Source organism: Aspergillus luchuensis, chromosome 3, assembly GCF_016861625.1.
Source record: "Aspergillus luchuensis IFO 4308 DNA, chromosome 3, nearly complete sequence".
Classification (NCBI taxonomy): domain Eukaryota; kingdom Fungi; phylum Ascomycota; class Eurotiomycetes; order Eurotiales; family Aspergillaceae; genus Aspergillus; species Aspergillus luchuensis.
The window spans coordinates 1,597,821-1,617,426 of NC_054851.1; the positions used below are offsets into that span (position 1 = coordinate 1,597,821).

At 51.7% G+C, this 19,606-nt stretch overlaps 6 protein-coding genes across 6 annotated transcripts; 5 read left to right on the forward strand and 1 right to left on the reverse strand.

Moving 5' to 3' along the window:
• Window positions 1–1,417: 1,417 nt before the first annotated feature.
• Window positions 1,418–3,551, reverse strand: AKAW2_30547A (putative G2/M phase checkpoint control protein Sum2; the record flags this gene model as incomplete). The annotated part of the gene is made up of 4 exons (XM_041687073.1): window positions 1,418–2,803; window positions 3,077–3,320; window positions 3,423–3,458; window positions 3,529–3,551. 4 exons carry the CDS (start codon window positions 3,549–3,551, stop codon window positions 1,418–1,420), a joined length of 1,689 nt encoding a protein of 562 aa, XP_041540994.1.
• Window positions 3,552–4,010: 459 nt separating this feature from the next.
• On the forward strand, window positions 4,011–5,366 carry AKAW2_30548S (WD40 repeat domain-containing protein; the record flags this gene model as incomplete). The annotated part of the gene is made up of 4 exons (XM_041687074.1): window positions 4,011–4,051; window positions 4,125–4,290; window positions 4,361–5,026; window positions 5,112–5,366. 4 exons carry the CDS (start codon window positions 4,011–4,013, stop codon window positions 5,364–5,366), a joined length of 1,128 nt encoding a protein of 375 aa, XP_041540995.1.
• A 227-nt stretch (window positions 5,367–5,593) lies between these two features.
• On the forward strand, window positions 5,594–5,926 carry AKAW2_30549S (uncharacterized protein; the record flags this gene model as incomplete). The annotated part of the gene is made up of 1 exon (XM_041687075.1): window positions 5,594–5,926. One exon carries the CDS (start codon window positions 5,594–5,596, stop codon window positions 5,924–5,926), a length of 333 nt encoding a protein of 110 aa, XP_041540996.1.
• Window positions 5,927–6,002: 76 nt separating this feature from the next.
• On the forward strand, window positions 6,003–8,502 carry AKAW2_30550S (thioredoxin domain-containing protein; the record flags this gene model as incomplete). The annotated part of the gene is made up of 4 exons (XM_041687076.1): window positions 6,003–6,074; window positions 6,127–6,244; window positions 6,301–7,806; window positions 7,862–8,502. The coding sequence occupies 4 exons, from the start codon at window positions 6,003–6,005 to the stop codon at window positions 8,500–8,502; spliced, it is 2,337 nt and encodes a 778-aa protein (XP_041540997.1).
• Window positions 8,503–12,862: 4,360 nt separating this feature from the next.
• On the forward strand, window positions 12,863–14,003 carry AKAW2_30551S (CAP domain-containing protein; the record flags this gene model as incomplete). The annotated part of the gene is made up of 3 exons (XM_041687077.1): window positions 12,863–13,521; window positions 13,580–13,869; window positions 13,933–14,003. The coding sequence occupies 3 exons, from the start codon at window positions 12,863–12,865 to the stop codon at window positions 14,001–14,003; spliced, it is 1,020 nt and encodes a 339-aa protein (XP_041540998.1).
• Window positions 14,004–16,227: 2,224 nt separating this feature from the next.
• AKAW2_30552S (choline/carnitine O-acyltransferase) lies at window positions 16,228–18,887 on the forward strand (the record flags this gene model as incomplete). The annotated part of the gene is made up of 3 exons (XM_041687078.1): window positions 16,228–16,609; window positions 16,685–16,714; window positions 16,771–18,887. 3 exons carry the CDS (start codon window positions 16,228–16,230, stop codon window positions 18,885–18,887), a joined length of 2,529 nt encoding a protein of 842 aa, XP_041540999.1.
• Between the last annotated feature and the right edge of the window lie 719 nt (window positions 18,888–19,606).

Here is a 19,606-nt window from a genome sequence, read left to right on the forward strand (position 1 = left end):
TAGTATAACCGGCGGATAATGATTAGGACTTGAGGGGACAAGTCAGATCTAGAAGATAGAGATGACTTTGCTCACAGCGTCTGCAGTGGCTGGAAGACAGAATAAGAAGAAACTAGCTGTGACTGGCTATCTAGTACAGCGCTGACTAGATTATATGCTGCTTTTCCTCCTTGGGGGAACACGACGATGTCTGTCGTAGTGAGGGGAGGTGGGACACCGGATGAACATCCTGATTCTCCCCGCTCCAATCTGCGTCATATCATAACACTCTGGTGCCATTTCACTGGCCAGTGCCGTTTGGTGCAAGCCAGAAATTGGGCCTATCTTTCTCCACAAGTGTCACATAATCGGTCGGTGAAGCCCATTTGCAGTTTGACCGAGGTAAGGAGCACGTTTTTGGAGGCGATTTTGCCGACGATGGGGCAGGATGGGCATGTCAAACCAGTCCGCACGAATCAGAGAGGGATGGGTGATATAGTAGTGATTGAGAGTGGAGAGACTCTGAGGCGAGCAAACTGAGTGATTGTCCTGGTGGCCTTCGTTGGACCCTGTGACTAGTTGATGGGCTCCGGCGGTTCCACGGAACTTGGGGGAGAAGCAAGCTCTCCCCGCATGATGGAGGGCGGTTAAGCCTTTTCAAAGGATCAGACTGATTTTTGAGAGCAAGAAAGTCAATTCAAAGATGTTGTTAGACTGAAACCCAAGAATACGAATAGAGGCCCTCTGTAGGGAAGGAATATGCTCAACAGGTTTCGCAGAAGAGGGAAGGCACGCTTCCCCGTCCGGTTTCGCCCCACACTGCATGTTAATCACTAGACGCAGCCGAGACAGACAGCTTTGAAGAACCAACTACGGTAGACTAAATCAACTACGAGAAGACACCTGATGGCAGACCATTTGGCCTCCTTTTTTTTTCCGGGTTTTGCATGCGAAGGGGAATCATCTTGTAGTATGATACACAGACTCGAGTCCACCAGAGCAGCTTCTGGGAGTGTCAGACTCAGGCAAAAGCCTCGCCCTTTCCGAGGGCGGGCATCATCAAGAAAGAAGACATGATCATCGTCCAGACAAGCAAGGCAAAGGAGGCTCACGACCAACCCATGCGACTATTTAACGCCAAATTTGACACCAGATGCAACCGTAGCCGTTCAGGCACGAAGCTCCCCAATCCCACCGTAACCCATAGTGATCCCAATCACAATCCGAAATGTCCCGACATGTACAATGCCAAGCTCAAGTACTCGTAGGATGCTCCATCAGACGCCAGGGATATCAGAAGCAGAAAGTTGTGGAAGGATTTCAATACTCCCCAAAGCGCAGAACGATAACAGATAAAAAGACAAAGCCACTCAAAACGCTAAACGCATGGTGATAAGTTTCAACATGAAATAATAACAATAGGCCGACACTGGATCGCCTATGTCTGGGTAGGCACACCGGTGGCTTGCGAAGTGTTGCGACCTCCACGAAGGCCTCCACGACCCCGAGAGTATCCACGTCCATAGCCACCGCGGCCACGGCCATAGCCCCTTCCTCTACCACGACCACGGTAGCTTCCCCGGTAGCCGTCAACGCTACCTTGGCCGAAGGTCTCGATATTGCGCTTCTCCTCCTCGCCGCGCCACTCACGGCCGCCCACACGGCCTCCCGTTCCCTCTTCGCGATCACGAGCCTCGCTCGAGATGTTATCGAAGAAAGAGGTGGACTTGTTGTAGGTAGCCACAGAGGATGCATCAGCACTGGTATCAGGCGCTTCAATGTCCCCGTTAGTGATGGAAGCAGTCTCAGCCTCGTGGACAGGCGATCCAGTGGCAATGGCCTCCTTGACCAGATCTTGCTTGTTGAATTTGGCGTTGGCAGTCTCGAAGTCGTAGTCCGTATCAGGAACCTCGACCTTCTTCGACTGTCCCTGGTAGGGGGCGCGGTGGCCGCCACGTCCACGGGGATGCTGATGATGACCACGGGGAGCGCGGTTGCCCTCATACGGCTTCATTTCCGCCATCTGTCTCGTTACTCCTTCAACGGACACCTCGCCATGCGCAGGCTTCTTGGGCGCGTTAGGCTGGGGCAGCTTGGCCATAGCCGCCGCAACAGCCGCCGTGGCAGCACGCGTAGCCTCGGTAATGGCCGCCTGAGCGGTACCTTGCGGCACACTGCTTCCAGCGCCAGCGACAGGAGGATTGCCTACAGCAGGAACAGGTGGCTTGGAGGGAGCATTGATCGGAATCGCCGGCTGCACACGTCCGCTCCGGGGTCCAGTAGGTGGCATCTTGGCCGGAGTCGGAGCCGCGGCAGCAGCAGGAATACTGGAGGCTTGTACGGCCTCCGTTACAGATGGTTTCGATTCAACAGGGGGCGGAGGAGCATTCTGAGCAGAGACGCCAGGTGCGGGTGTGGCATTCCGGCTGGCTGGCTTACTGGACGGCCGGTCACCAACGGGAAGCTCAGAGGTGGGTTTAGGGACATTTACGGGGCCTGCGCCAGGTACCCCCTGTCGCTGCGGAGGAGGGGTCTGGTGTTGGCCAGGGGGTCCAATAGGCATCTGAGGTGGGGGGAACTGGCCTGGTCCTTGGGGGAATCCTTGACCCGGGGGAGGAAACCATCCTGGTGGCGGGGCTCCATACGGCATATTAGGAAAACCAGGTCCAGGAGGGAAACCGGGGGCTCCAAAGCGTTGTCCATATGGAGGATAGAAGCCTTGGAACGGCGGTTGTTGAGGGTAGCCAGGAGGCGCCGGGCGAGGCACCTGAGGCTGTTGTGACGGAGGCAAGCCCTGGGAAGTAGGTCCCGGACGAGACATACTCTGTTTCATGAAACTCAATTAGCATCATGACTTAAGAAAGAGAAGATGTGTGACAAGGCAAGAGTTAAAAGTGCTTTGCTTCTCGATCATTCAGAAGGAAGGCAACGGAAAATATCCACATGAATTGTTTGCGCAATTCGGAACAGGTCTGTGAGTTTACATCCGAAATATTTCATCATTTGATCGAGTGTCCGTACGGAACAAGTCCGAGGACGCAAAGCACCCAAAAGGCAGGCAAGGGTTGGAATGAAGTGAAGAATTGGTAAAACTTACCCCTAAGATGGCGGGATCATCGGGCACCTGAGGAGGTTCAGGCTGACTGTTCTCCTTCGTGTCCTCTGCTACGCTAATGTCTTTTACGTCACTGCCTCGGAAGACAATGTATTCGTAGACGCTGGCCGACGGGGCAATCTCCTCAGCGGGATTGCCTCGACGACCCTCGGTCCCGAAAGAGACAACATTCTCCAGAGCTATGGTGGATGCTTCAGGATTGATCTCATGCAACGTTCCAACATAACTGACAAGGTCACGTCAGTATTGATCCGGGGGTGCAGCTAGGTGCGAGGACGAAGCAGCTGTAAGAAGGGCAGAAGCCGAGGAAGGGAAGGATCGAACATACCGAATGTCACTCTTGGAGATCAGGTTGAAACGCTGACTGCCAGGTGTTAACTCCCGCCTAGCCGCACAAACCCTGGTTCAGACCAGTAGTGGCATAGAACACTGACCCTATTAAATGGTTCATATCCATGCTGACAGGGGAGTGTGCGCGATTGACGCGCAAGATAGAAAAGAAAGGTACAGGGGGAGAGAGGGAAGGAGGAGGGAAAATTCTGCTCAATGGGTAGGGAGGTGGGAGGGGGGGAAGGGCAAGGAAGTGGGAGGAAGAGAGAAGAAGGGAAGATGAGGGAGAGAAAAGGTTTAAAAAGGAACGACGGAGGTTTTGTGGTGGGAAAGGCTGGGGCTCCGGTGGACGGGAGAAGCTCAACATGCAGTTCCTTCGTTAGTTTTGCCCGAACGGACCACGTGAGCTCCGTCAGCGGGGAATGCTAGTAGTATTCATTATTCACCAAAAGCTGGTTTTGTGGATAGCATCCCAGGCACTGTTTGGGTCTAACCTGGCTATTACATTGCCCCATTTTCCTGGTTACTGCTCCTTGTTCTTGGTCATAATAATAGACGCATCATCTAGAAACCCCCTCCTATCAATATGGCCCAATCCTCCCACCGGGATGATTTCTTCCAAACCACGTTCGTCACTCCATATTCTACCGCCCAGCTCCTCCTATCCGCAAGCTAGTCGCTGATGCCCCACGCCTCCCAGAGCCGCCCTTGATGAGCAGAAGCGAAAGGATGTGAAGTCCCAAAACATCAATGGCAATCCCATCCGTCTTCAGAGTAAGATCCTCGCAGTCGCAGCCGATCCTCTGAGTACTGGGTCCGTCTATGTAGCTCAGAGTGGTGGTACGGTCAGGAAGGTCATACTCGAAGTAGGTGCATGGTATTCTCGCTGCTGCGTGTCTTACGAATACCCGGGCTAAGCCGTTTCTTTCCCTATAGACCGGTGAAACTGCAGCTCTCTTCAAAGGCCCGACTGCCCCCGTCACGAGTATATGCTTTAGCCCCAATGGCCGGTTGCTGTTCGCGGGGTGCTGGGACAAGACGGTCTGGAGTTGGGATGTGGAATCGAAGGAGCCGAAGTTGCGCTACGAGGGTCATACCGACTTCGTGAGGTCTGTTATCAGCACAAGACTACAAGGTCAGGATGTTCTTGTTTCAGGAGGCGCCGATGCACAACTCATTGTCTTCGACATTGCGACCGGCCAGCGACTCGCGGTGATGAAAGGTCATGCAAAGGGGATCCAGGACCTCGCCCTCGATCCCGTTTCCCTCGACTCAGACAGCCCCGAGTTAATTGTATTCAGTGCGGGTAGTGACCGACAGATCCGTCAATTCGATCTTTCTACTGGCAGTAAGGATCTTACTGGCACAGAGGCTCTTCTCGCCCACGATACCAACGTGCACAAGCTTTTCTTCGACCGCGACGCTGATCTCTGGACTGCTTCGGCGGACAAGACATCCAAGTGCCTTGTGAGAGAGGATGGCTGGAAGCCCAACTTGACTCTGACTCACCCAGATTATGTGCGAGATGTAGTGGTCTACGAACAAGGAGGCTGGGTAGTCACTGCTTGCCGAGATGAGGAGGTTCGCGTGTGGAATCGATCGGTACGTACATTTAACCAGTACCATACCACTTTTTTGTTTCTATGCCATGGGAATTCGACTAACATACATACTTTCTACTGGACAGACCGGGCAGCTTTACCATACCTTCTCCGGCCACTACGAAGAGGTTACGGGGCTGGTGCTTCTCGGATCGACTGTCGTCAGCGTCAGTATCGATGCCACTATTCGCCAATGGTCCTTGAAACCCGATGAACTTGAAATCGCAGTAGCGAAGGCGAAGAAAAACAACGAGGAGGACGAGGAAGAGCAACAAAACCCGGGGACGATGCTGACGGAAGAAGAGGAGCGGGAACTGGCGGAACTAATGGCCGAGGACTGAGTGCAGTTGCGTTGCTTGCCCTGGCTTATTGTTGGTGGGGCGAATCGAGCAACAGGGATGTTACCACGCCGTGCGGAGTATTAGGGCCTAGGCAAATCGTAGATCTGTAGAATATCTCTGTAAATGTAGGCACACTCGCACTTAGGGACATGTACCGAGTAAGGAGGCAGGAGCACACGTGACCCAGCTGATGCACCCATGACGCACGACGGCCGACGATCTCCCGGATGCGGGCCAGTCTAACGCGGGCACATGCTGCTTCCTCGCTCCTTCTCCATCCTCCCCCTCATCCCACTAGCTCGCTCTTCCTGCTGCCCTTCTGCCTTATACCTCTATCTAGTTGGCTCTTTCTTGCCACCACTACTCGTGGCCTGTCGTTCCTGCCCCATCTTGATTCCTCTTTCCTTTCTGGTCATTCTTCCATCTCCTTACCCCCCTCTCCTCCTCCCCTGTCTAGCTTGGGAGCCGGGGTCCAACCGCGGAGGTGGTATCTTATCAACTATTTTCCCCTCTTTCACAACGTGCCTTTCCGAGGCTGTGTACCCTTCTGGGCTGGATAGACGAATCAACTATCAACCTAAGTGGATCACTGCGTGAATGTCTCACGGCCTCAACAGGATGGCTGCTCCATTAGCCATGCACCACGATGGCGCGACCGACGCCGGTCCGAAACTCGTCAACCGACTGCACGAGAGCCGATCGCCTTATGTGAGTTCGGACAAACCCCCTGCCCTCGCGTCAAGTACTGACTCGTGAATAGGTTAGGGCGCACATGAACAACCCAGTGGGTTGGCAGCTATGGGATGCCGAAGCGATCGATTTGGCCAAACGCCATAACCGGCTGATCTTCCTCAGTATTGGTTATTCGGCTTGTCACTGTAAGTTCTCCATTCGCGGCGCGTTGTGCTGGCACAATGTTCTAACGTCAATTCAGGGTGTCACGTAATGGAGAAGGAATCATTCATGTCGCAGGAGGTAGCTTCCATTCTAAATCAGTCTTTCATTCCAATCAAAGTCGATCGCGAAGAGAGACCCGACATCGACGATGTTTATATGAACTACGTGCAGGCGACCACTGGTTCTGGAGGCTGGCCTCTGAACGTTTTCTTGACTCCTGATCTGGAGCCGGTCTTCGGTGGTACCTATTGGCCAGGCCCCAACTCCTCTACGCTGACAGGAAATGAGACTATTGGCTTCGTCGAGATCCTCGAGAAACTAAGCGATGTTTGGCAAACACAACAACTGCGATGCCGTGAGAGTGCGAAGGAAATTACGAAACAACTTCGCGAGTTTGCTGAAGAAGGGACACATTCCTACCAAGGTGACCGGCAAGCCGACGAGGACTTGGACCTCGAGCTTCTGGAGGAAGCCTACCAGCACTTTGTTTCTCGATATGACCCTCTCCACGGTGGCTTTTCCACTGCGCCGAAATTTCCCACTCCATCTAACCTGAGTTTCCTATTACGTTTGGGTATCTATCCGACTGCGGTTGCAGACATTGTTGGACGTGATGAATGCGCCAAAGCAACTGCCATGGCTGTTGACACGCTTATTAGTATGGCGCGCGGGGGTATCCGGGATCATATCGGCCATGGTTTCGCACGATACAGTGTCACTGGCGACTGGGGCCTGCCACACTTTGAAAAGATGTTGTACGATCAAGCACAGCTCTTGGATGTCTATGTGGATGCATTCAAAATTACCCACAACCCCGAGCTGCTGGGTGCGGTTTACGACTTGGCTACCTACTTGACTACTGCACCCATCCAGTCGCCAACGGGCGCGTTCCACTCGTCCGAGGACGCGGATAGTCTGCCCACGCCCAATGATACCGAGAAGCGAGAAGGTGCTTTCTACGTCTGGACGCTGAAGGAGCTGACACAGGTGCTGGGCCAACGAGATGCTGGAGTCTGCGCCCGTCATTGGGGCGTTCTGCCTGACGGGAACATTGCGCCCGAGAACGACCCGCATGATGAATTCATGAACCAAAATGTCCTATCGGTCAAGGTAACACCAAGCAGGCTTGCAAAGGACTTTGGATTAGGGGAAGAGGAGGTGGTGAGGATCATTAGAACAGCGAAGCAGAAACTCCGGGATTACCGCGAAAGGACGCGCGTGCGCCCCGATTTGGATGATAAGATCATCGTTGCCTGGAATGGACTGGCCATTGGTGCTCTGGCTAAGTGCAGTGCGCTGTTCGAGGAGATTGAGAGCTCAAAAGCGGTACAATGCCGAGAGGCAGCGGCAAAGGCAATCAGCTTTATCAAGGAGAATCTATTCGAGAAGTCTACTGGACAGCTCTGGCGCATTTACCGGGATGGCGGCAGAGGCAATACCCCAGGTTTTGCTGATGACTATGCATACCTGATCGGCGGGCTGCTGGACATGTACGAGGCTACATTTGATGACAGCTACCTGCAATTCGCCGAGCAACTGCAAAGTACGTATTCTCTACTGCGGCGGTGGAAGACTTGTGATGCTAACGCTCTTACTAGAATATCTGAACGATAATTTCCTTGCCTATGTGGGAACCACACCAGCAGGATACTATAGCACACCTTCCACAATGACATCAGGGGCTCCGGGTCCGCTCCTTCGCCTGAAGACCGGCACGGAGTCGGTCACGCCAGCTGTCAATGGGGTTATTGCCCGCAATCTGTTGCGCCTCGGAAGCCTGTTGGAAGATGAGGAATACAAGACACTTGCCCGGCAAACATGCCGCTCATTTTCCGTGGAGATACTTCAACATCCCTTCCTCTTTGTTGGGCTTTTGGACGCTATTGTTGGGTTGGAGACGGGGACACGGAATGTCACGGGCGTATTCGCTACCTCTGTAACCGAGGGCAGTGTCCAAGCTTCTGAGGGCGTGATCAGAAAGACAGATGAGCCAGTCTGTGTGCGGGACATGATTGTACAGAAGATTCGGGCGGAAGCCGGGTTGGCGATATCGACGGCAACCACAACCGCATCTCTTGTGGATATCCGAGCGTCTCATGTGGGAGACTTTGTAGGGAATCAATCGTTCTGGTTACGGACGCGAAATCCGTTGTATAGGGAACTGAAAGCGTCTGAGACGGCGAAGAATCATCTGATGGTTTGTGAAAGCGGGCGATGCCGGGTTGTGAATATAGTATGAAATGTACAATGAATGGAAATATTTTAGTGTATTTTCAGGCCTTGCAGGATGTTTCAGCTCTACAGCTATCATATGTAATCAGTGAACAGATTGATATGATTTTCTGAGATGATCCCGATAGTTAGCGCTCTGCATAGTCCAGCTTGCGTATGACAAACACAGGGTGAGTAGCAGTAGCCCAGTCTCAGCCTCAATGCAAATACTCCGCCGAAACCCCAATGAGCGATACGCTTGAGCATCGTTCCACCGCATGAGTAGTCACACAACCGATCATCTAGTTATTTGTTTCATTGGGTTGCCTTGCTTACTACTTACAAAGAGGGGGGTGACACAAAATTGGGTTTGAGGGAGGGGTTACAAAGTTATGTGCAATTGTTTCCAATTCTTTTGTTTGAGTCTTTGAGTTTCAGTTTCATCGGCTGTTTCAACCATGGCTACGTCATTGCTGGGTTTCCTTCTTCTTCGATTTTTTGACTTTTCTTTTTTCCGCTTGGGTGTCAGTGAGATGACGGGAGGATCTGGACTTGCCAGGTGAGATCGAGATTCAGGGTTGGTTGGCTGGTTGCCTGCTGAGGGAGGTTGGGAGGCATGTGGTTTGATTGGTTGGGGATAAAAATTACTTTGATTTGATTGTACAGTAAGTACTAGGTAGTGTGTGTTTGAAATACTGTGATCTGTCTAGTATCTTGTCGGGAGGAATAATATACATCCGCTTTGATTGTTAATTGATTGATTGTGGTGTTTTACTGTGAATGGAGGCTACTTAGTATGGATCGAAGTTCGGGTCGAGTTCGGGGCTATAGTTCCAAGACTAGTAGTAGTAGTAGTACTGCTGTCAATAATTTCATATTTATTGTAGGGGATTATTATGCTTTGCTCATGCATTAGTAGTAAGGTCATGGTTATTAGGAGTGTATATTTGTATATCATTACTTATGGTTATAAGTTCAATGTTCAAATCAAGTACTAGAGATGATATATTGTGTCACAGGAATATATCCTACTACTAATAAAGAGTAAGTGATATACTTACTGTCTACATTCGGATCTGTAAACGACATTCTAGTAATTTTCTCATTACCACATTGAATATTCTATCAGATATAACACTAGAATCTAGACTCCTGTTTGTCTACAATCCCACCTGATATCTGGTTGTATGAGGGGCGCGCGCGCACTCGGAGCCGAAGTTTGGTGCCGGGATGCTCCGCTTAGAAATTCCCGCCCAAAGGCAAGGCGGAAATGCATCCGAGGGTTGGGTCAGTCCATCCAATGCAGAGAATTGGATGCTGGTTCGGTTGAAGTTTTGGTCGCTAAGCTCTTCCTCATTCAGTTGTATGATGTGTATGTGTATGTGTGCAACGTAAGCTAGTCAGATGTCATGTGGATTGTCGATGAAGTTAATTTTGTGATGTTATGTTGTCGAACCTGTCCACACTTCCGCCAAGCTCAATGCTAAACGCGCAAGTAGCCGGTGTATTCAATCGATGGGATTGGATGGATGGCAGGGGAATTTGTTATTCATTATGGTGCTTTGGAAATAACTCAGCTTGTTATCTTCTTATTCTTTGGAAATGCACACGTGTATGTGTGTATCCGTGCGGAGAGTTAGGCAGAAGAATAATATCTCTCAGTATGTCAACCATGAAAGACCTAGGGTGTGTATCCATGGCCAGAGTTGTTGCTTACGACCTGTCGAAATTTTCTTCTCTTCTAGAAGAAAGTAGTATCCAAGGATCCGCCATGCAGTGGCAAAGAAGGATTTACTTGAAAGCAATGACAATGATTTGCTTGATGTATGGTATAAATCTGAATGTGATTGAGGTGTCTTTATCCGTTGGGAACCATGGAACCGAAGAGGGGGCTTGTGTGTAAATGCAAAGAGACTTTAACCCCCCCCCCTCCCTCCTCTGGCGAACCTCTCCGCTCTCGTTTCTCTCTGAAGCTCTACAAGTGTCATGGGCGTTTGTACCAAAGAATGGCCAGTAATGGCGCAATTCCCACCGAATGGGTTCATCTAGACTAAGGGGAAATGTCCGTCTGTTAGATAGGTGGACTCCATCCTAGGCACGGCATATCCATGGTTCTAGAACTTCGACACATCACCTTTTAACTGTGTGACGGGAATCTCCACGACCGAGTGTTAAGTAGTGGTCCTGGGGCAACAAGCCTCGGGAAACGGTCTAGATATTACACCGTATCGAGCTGCGAGGCAAAGAGAGAGTAAGAGAGGGAGAGAAAGAGAAGCTGGAGCCGGGCCACTAGACTACTTACTACACTAGCTCCAGGTACCCAATCTCCGAAAGATGATGGGAAGGCCACAAGTGAAACGTTAGCGAGCGCCATCCTGGCTGTGAGTGGGTCGGTCAGTTGCCAAGTTTTGGTGGTTAATCACAGTTAGCTACCCTGCACTTTTACCCCTGGGAATTACTCGAGTGGGCGGTGTTCTATTCCGACCCCCAAATTTGCGGTGGACTGGGGGGATTAAGTTGGCTGACTATGAGAGACTTATTGGAGAGAAGAGAGGAGAAGCGAGAGCCAGTATAATGACTTAATGAGGATGATGCCTGTTCGTCATAGCTCTCCGCTCATATTATTGAGTTTAATAATATCGAATAGATTATCTTACATTGACATCGGAGAGTTTTCCCCTCGGAGCTTCACAGGTGCTCATTTCTTGGTCTTGGTATTTCTTGGGCATGACGAATGTTAACCGTCTTTGCAGAGAGTGAAGAGTGATGACCACCTTTGGATCCATTGACAGGCATTGGTCTGGACTTTTGGGATGGACCAACAACGAGAGGAGACTTGAATGTGTGTTGCTTCCACCAGCAGATTGCAGTAGACTAGCCAGCGTGGAATTGGAAGAAAGACCCAAGGATGGGTGGTGGGCTGTTAATCCATCCATTGCGACCGTGAGAGACCCACCGTCAGCGTATCAACCTGGAACGGGGCGTTGATTGGCTTAGAAGCGCCCGTTCCTGAAACGGGCGGCATGCGCCTTGACCCAGAGTAGCTTAGTGGCGAGCCAGGGGCACGGGATTTTGTTCGACGGTTGGACAATCCAATCCCTGCAAAATATGCCTCTCTTTTTCCTTTGGGTCCCCAACTTTTCCAGGGGCAAAAAAAAATTAATGCGACAGAAAAACACCTCGTCACTGGATAGTTAGTACAGTAAATACTCCCGTAATTATATCGATTTGCCGGTAACCGTGAGGCGCGATGTCAGGCCGCCTTATGGGCTGCACTCGGTATCCTCTCTGTATCTCTCTCCCGCGTCTGCCACTCTTTCTGGATCCAACATCGTCTCAGGTCTCAGGGACGTGGAGGTCAGAGACCCTGGCCCTGGAAGATTCCTTGTCAGCAACGCCATGGGCGGGAATGTATCATCAACCAAAGGGACTGGCCGGTCAGTTACTCGTAGACGATCTTCTTCCCTACTGTGTATCCCCCTCCCTTCCAAAAACTCCGGGTACGTGCTCGTGGTTGGGACATACGTAGTTACTCAGGGGAAAACAATGGACACAAGCACCAAGGCACGGCATTCCGTGGAACTAGGCCGGTGTACACGCGAGCTGAACCGATATTAATGCGCTGGGACCGCATGGCGCTTTTGAAAGAGCCATTGAATCTTTCTCTGTTCCTGTCTGTGTTCTGAAAGAAATTGGCTGGTCAAAGGATGCTCGCCTGTCTGCTCACTCGGGACAGGCCCCCATCCATGACCCATCGCGACGTCGAGATCCGTCCAGAACCCACTCGTATATGAAGCTCCCCCCGTCTGAATTAATTTGCGTTTAATTATCAGAGATCGCCGACCCCACCGGGTACACGCCGCCCGCTGGAGTCGCTCTCCTTTCCGTGATTAAGTTGCCGCCCCAACTCCAGCTGCTCGCTCTTTCTGCTCGCTCCAGACTATATTATCACTTCACGCCCACTCCGGCTCCTTCACTGTTGCCCTTCGTTCTTTACCGTTGGCCCTTCCCACCGTTCCCTTCCAACCTTCATCTCACCTTTTCGCCTTTATTTTTGGTGCACTTTTTTCCACTCCTTCAAAAAAGTGTTTCCTCTCCCTGAAGGCTGTCATTCTTTTTGTCCATACGTGCTGGTTATTCGTACATATACACCCACCAAACCCCCCTTCGGTCTTACCAACCCAACCACTTCGCAGTCGATCTGCAATATATCGCCAGAAAAAACCCTATCAACTTTTATCTGTCATACACTGTTTCGTGCCTGTTGATCTCTTGGCCGCATAACTTCCCGGAGAAGTCGATCTCAATCGGACACAGTTGAACTGTAGTAAATCATCCTCTCGACTCTTGGCAAAGACAATACCAACAACAACAACCCTCATTCAATCATGCGCTACTCTCTCGCTCTGGGTGCCCTTTGCGCCGCTGGTGCCTTGGCCAACAATGTTGACAAGCGTTCTTATGTGACCGACTGGACCGTTGTCACCTTGACCACCACCATCACCGAGTACCCTACTCCCACGGTCTATGAGAACGTTGCCGCGCAAGAGGCCACTGCCGCTGCTTCTTCCTCCAGCGCTGCTGCCGCTGCCGCTGCCGCCGAATCGTCCAGCTCTGCCGCTGCTGCTGCTGCTGCCGCCTCCGCCTCTGCTGAGGCCTCTTCCTCCGCCGCTGCCGCTGCCGCCGCCGCCGCTGCTGAGGCCAGCACTTCGTCTGTTGTCACTCCTGTTGTGGAGACCACCGCCGCCGCGACCACTGCTGCTGCTGTCGCCACTTCCGCTGCTGAGGAGGTTGCTACTTCCTGGACCTCCGCCTGGACTTCCGCTTGGACTTCGTCCTGGTCTTCGACTGTCGCGCCGTCCACCACCCTGGCGACCTCGACCTCGTCCAGCGCTAGCTCGACCGCCACCAACGCTTACCAGTCCGCGGTCTTGTACAACCACAACGTCCACCGCAGCAACCACTCCGCTAGCTCCGTCGAGTGGTCTTCTGACTTGGAGTCGAGCGCCTACACCCTGGCCGCCAAGTGTGTCTATGAGCACGACACGTAAGTATATCATGCATATCAGAAAATCCTTGTTACTTGCGCTAACGTGAATCCGCAGTTCCATTGACGGCGGTGGCTACGGTCAGAACATTGGATATGGTGTTGAGGCTTCCGAGATTGGCGTCATGATCACCAACCTCATGTACAACGACGAGATGGGCTACTACACCGACCTGTACGGCGAGGCCGACCCTGACATGACCTACTTCGACAACTGGGGCCACTTCTCCCAGATTGTCTGGGCTGCCACCACCCACGTTGGTTGCGCTACTGTCACCTGCGACAGCCTGGGTAACGTTGATGCCTCCGAGGCCCTGCCATTCACTGTCTGCAACTACAGCCCTGCCGGTTAGTATACCCGTATTCCTCCCTAATATTCGATAAGGGATTGCTGACAGGCTTGATTTTCAGGAAACTATGAGGGAGAATATGCCACCAACGTCAAGCGCCCTCTCGGCCAAGCTGTTTACGTTGCCTCCTAGATGGCGAGAGATGATTTCGCGTGACTGTGCCTGGAGACCGTCGCTCTTGCACCATGTCAAAGAATAGTCGGTTTCCCTGCACCTGGCGGGTAAAACGGTCAGCGTTGCCATGACGGGCGTTGGGGATATCGATGCGTTGGGTTAGAGCTGCCTGTGATGGAAGTAAAACACCTGTCCCTGACCCGTCTGGTGCAAGGGCGATTCTCTGGCCACCGGCCATGTGCGAACATCGAACAATGGAGAATCTGACGATCATCAGTCCTTTTTTTTTGAAATTTAAATCTCATTTCGCCTTCGCACTGTCTATTTGATTTTGATAATAAGATTGTCTTCGTCCGAGACATGTCCTGCGCTTGTTTCAGGCCCGGATCGCCAAGACGCTCTGACGGAGGTTCCATCTGGGGAAGATCTACCCTACCGCTTGCCCGAAGAACCGAAACAGGATCCACCCGACCTCGGAGCCCGCGGGCTGGAGCAGGTGCACGGCGTGACTTGCTTATTTTTTCTGCTTCTCTTCACCTGTGAATATTTATGTATTGCTTTTCCTTTTCTTTTCTTTTGGTGTGGGGCTCAATGAGAGACAATATGACTCGTTGGCCTTAGACTAGATGATCTTCATTTCTTGTGTGATTATGATTCGGGTATATTGCAAAGCGGGTGTGTGGATATGGGGCGCCCCTGATTTAGAATCGGTACTTGCTTCGGGATGACAAAAGCCAAAATGATGAGACCTTTTTCCATGACACCTGGCCATGATTGTGTGTGGAGAGAAGAGAAGTAAGTCAGTCAAGTACTATAACTCGTGTAGGTAGTAAGAATGTCAGCGGGTAGTCCTGTGTTCATGTCTACTGTTATCTCTATCTATCTCTACTATCTTCTTATCTGGTCAGCGCGGCTGTCCCGCCCCACCCACGTGACTGCAGCCTGTGGTGTCATTTTTCTGCCGTCTGAATAAGCCCAGGTGATTGCCTCTTTTGGGGGGAGGAACCGACTCTGGAGAGAGAATCTGGCAGCTTCTCCTCCCCGCAACCAGACTTTCCAACAGTCTCCCTTCGTCCGAAAACGTCACCAATTGGTCTGCTCTCGTCCAGGATTATCGCCACATGTTCCAATCCTTGTGCTAGTAGTTGCTTCTAGGCGCTATCGACCAGGATTTCTCTCGTTAGAGCCCTTCCATCTCTCATTAAACTACTGTCTAATGCGGTCACTGCAGTTGACCCGTCTGTACCACTTCACCTAATTTCAGTTGGGTGGTGCTTCTCTATTGGGCTGTGCCCTTCCAATCCCGAGTACGTGTCTCTAGTACTACTTAGTGCTATAGTGCTAGTAGTCTTTCTAGCAGTTGTTCCTACTGCCTTCTCTCTCTTTCTGCCTGGGATTCTCGGCTTCACATGATCGGCCTTCCCCCCGCAGTTCCCATCTCATCCTCACTTTGGTACTGCCACAGGCACAACGCTCAGCACCGGATGGGGCTCTCCGCACATTCCTGACCTTCTCTTCTCATATTTTCTCTCCTTGAGGTGTCGATAAGTACTTCTATTGATTCTTGATGCTTAGGTAGCTACTAGCTACAGCAGTGCGTTCGTGCACTAGAGCTCTCTCGCCTCCACCTTGTACGGCCCACCGGGCCTATCGCCCATATCTCTTGGCAGACCAGCTGGATATACTTCCCTCTGCCCCTCCTAACCAGACATCATCCGTTCCCCCGATATCCCGTCTACCTGCTTGCCTTAGGCGCAGCTGCGGACGGTTAGGCCCGGCGAGCTGGTCCACTGTGGTTCAAGCCTTTCATCTAGGCGTAGCCTGGTCGTTTTCCTAGTGTTGGCAGCTAAGCTGTAAGTGTCCCTTCCTCCGTCTAACTCCCTTTATCCCGAAGGTACCTTTGGGTTCCACCCCACGGCCAGCAGTTGCTCCCCGGGTATCATTGCGAAACGATGAATTGTCTCCCCCTAGGTGGCTTCTACCTATATATGATACCATTTTCGCTGCACTAGTCTTCCATATGTTTTTCTCGATCTCATGCCCTTCACCCTTCATGATCAAATCTTCCTCGTGACGTGACCCGTGGTCATGAGATAATCCTTCAGCCCCCTAATACTGCCCTGCCAATTATCATAATATCTATCACAACATCTTGCCTCCTCGTCAATCCCTATACTATCCATCCGTCCTCTCCATAGATTCCATCATACGTCTCCAGGACGGGCTGCATTGTGCTGACACCATGTCCTACTCGTCCGTAGCAGTTCGCCACTTCACGGCCCCTAAGTCTCTAGGAAGCGCAATGGATTCTCTTCGTTCGAACTCAACCCCGGAGACCAAGATCAAGCCGTCTTCGGTCCCTACGTCAGTGAATGGAGGAACATCAGAGCCACCGAAGAAGGGCTTGACCTTTGCGAACCAGGATTCGTTACCCAAATTACCAATTCCAGACCTGGAACAAACATGCAAGCGATACCTTGAGTCGTTAGCCCCGCTACAGACACTTCGAGAGCAGGAGGAAACAAAGGCAGCTGTGCAGGACTTTCTCAAATCAGAAGGCCCTATTCTGCAAGAGAAGCTCAAGACCTATGCCTCGTCAAAAACAAGCTATATCGAACAATTCTGTATGTCATCATACATTGAACTTATCCCCATGCCTTTTTATGTCATCTTAGGCTGACTCATTCTGCTTATTGCAGGGTACGACTCTTATTTGAACTACGACAGCCGTAAGTGACAAGGTGCATGAAACGTGGTGTCTACTGTACTGATTTGCTGTGTGAAGCTGTTGTGCTGAACTTGAACCCATTCTTCCTGCTGGAAGATGACCCGACCCCTGCGAGGAACAACCAGGTTACGAGAGCAGCTTCACTCGTTGTCTCTGCCTTGTCGTTTGTCCGTGCCGTGAGGCGGGAGGAGCTCCCTCCCGACACTGTCCGGGGTACGCCTCTTTGCATGTATCAATACTCTCGCCTATTCGGAACAGCGCGTGTCCCGACCGACAATGGATGCGTGATAAGCCAGGATCCCCATGCGAAACATATTGTTGTCTTGTGTCGGGGTCAAATCTACTGGTTCGATGTGCTGGACGACAACAGTGACCTGATCATGAACGAAAAGGATATTGCGGTTAACCTCCAGGTCATCATTGGAGATGCAGAACAGACACCGATTCATGATGCGGCGAAGGGAGCGCTTGGTGTGTTGAGCACCGAGAACCGGAAGGTTTGGTCGGGATTGAGAGATATCCTCACCAAGGATGAAGGGTCGAACAACGCAGAATGTCTCAACATCGTGGACACGGCTCTGTTCGTTCTGTGCCTGGACTACACCGAACCACACAACACGTCGGAGCTTTGCGCCAATATGCTCTGCGGAACGAGCGAAGTGGTCCGAGGTGTGCAGGTCGGCACTTGTACCAACCGGTGGTATGACAAACTCCAGATCATTGTGTGTAAGAACGGCAGTGCAGGCATCAACTTCGAACATACTGGCGTAGATGGCCATACAGTACTCCGGTTTGCCAGCGACGTTTATACGGACACCATACTCCGCTTTGCTCGGACGATCAACGGCCAGGCACCGACCCTCTGGGCGACCTCCAGCCCTGATCCTGCGAAACGCGACCCTCGAAGCTTCGGCAATGTCAGCACAACACCCCGCAAGCTCGAGTGGGATATGGCGCCTGAGCTCAGCATCGCTCTGCGATTCGCCGAGTCCCACCTCTCCGATCTTTTGCAGCAACATGAGTTCCAGGTGCTCGACTTCAAGGGATATGGCAAGAATTTCATCACTTCCATGGGCTTTTCTCCAGATGCATTTGTTCAGATGGCCTTCCAAGCAGCCTACTACGGACTCTACGGCCGCATGGAGAACACCTACGAACCTGCCATGACTAAAGTTTTCCTACACGGCCGAACCGAAGCAATTCGGACGGTGACTAACGAATGCGTCGACTTTATCAAGACGTTCTGGGGAGACAACCCGGCGGAGCAAAAGGTGAGCGCGCTCCGAAAAGCGACCGAGAAGCATACCGCCATCACAAAGGACTGCTCGAAGGGTCAGGGACAAGATAGACATCTTTATGCGCTGTACTGCCTGTGGCAACGGTCCTTTGATGACGGCGCGTCATCCGCGAACAACAGCGTCATCAGCAGCTCCAACGGGTACACCAGCCCTGTGGAGACCGCATCCATTGAATCCCCCAAATCTTCTACATCGTTATCGGAAGATGGACTGTCTTCCAATGGCTACAGTGTACGTGGGATGCGCACCATGCCCGCAATCTTCAGCGACGCTGGCTGGGATAAGATTAACACCACCGTGCTGTCGACCTCCAACTGTGGAAATCCATGCCTACGACACTTTGGCTTCGGGCCCACGTCTGCGGATGGCTTCGGCATTGGCTACATAATCAAGGATGATTCAATCTCGTTCTGCGCCTCGTCTAAACATCGACAGACTGCGCGTCTTATGTACACGCTCGAATCGTACCTGATGGAGATCCGGAAGCTGCTGCGCACGGTCAACCACCGGCCTGCCAGCCCGCGCACGAGCAGAGCACGCGAGATGGAGATGATTGCCGAGCGGCTCCAGGGCGATCACCGCCGGGGCCGGATCGTTCGGGGGGATCCGGGCCAGCTGCATCGGGGTGCCGAGACACCCACGACGGACAGCGGAGAACTGGAGGACGATGGCATGGGCGGATGTAAGTTGCACCTTTGGAAGTGTGTTCCCTTGCGTTTAACGACACAGCTACTGACCACCGAATCAGATGGGTTCTTTGATGCAGGGATGCTGCTCCACGCGCTCAAGGGGCTGAATGCAGACCGGGAGCGGGACACCGAAAAGCCCGAGAAACGTCGGTTTGTCGGGAAGAAGTTGCGGCTGAATGATTATTGAAGCTGTCTTGGTGTAGGTGTGAGATGAGCTGGCGTGGTCTACTAAGGTCCATGCATTGTGATTAGTCTCTTATTTTCCGTCACTCATTGCTCCTGATTTAGCCATGATGGGTGTTCGGGCGTATATACAACGTGATTGATACCAATGCGATAGATGATTTGCAGCGTTGAAAATTTCCCCACCATCTCTTTTGGATGAGATGCATAAACCTTGGGTGCCATACACCGCATCCACAACCAGATGGCGATGAAACAGCTGTCTGTCCTACTTGCAGTACTCCGTACATCCGTTCCGCACGCCGCTAGCCGACGCAGACCACGCCACGCGCGCGCGCCGGTTGAATTTTCATATCCCGGTGCATAGTAACTAGTAACCTACTTACTTAATCCTTCTGTATGTTAACGTTAACTGGTTATTGACTAGTTATTAGTTAGTGATAAATGTAATTAATCAGCTTGCACGATCTCGATTTGTCTCCATCAGAACCGGCCCGGTAACAACCTTTAATCTCGCTAGGTTACTTTCCTTACGGAGTAGAACTAGACTAGAATCATGCCACTGGGGGCAATGAGACACGTAAACTCTACTACTCTGCATTCAGGCCATAACGGGGATCTCCAGTCTCTTTTTTTTTTCCAATACGCAAATCGACAAAAGAAGAAAAGAAAGATTTGTAGAACAACTAATCAATTATTGTTGATTATCTCTATTTGAATGTG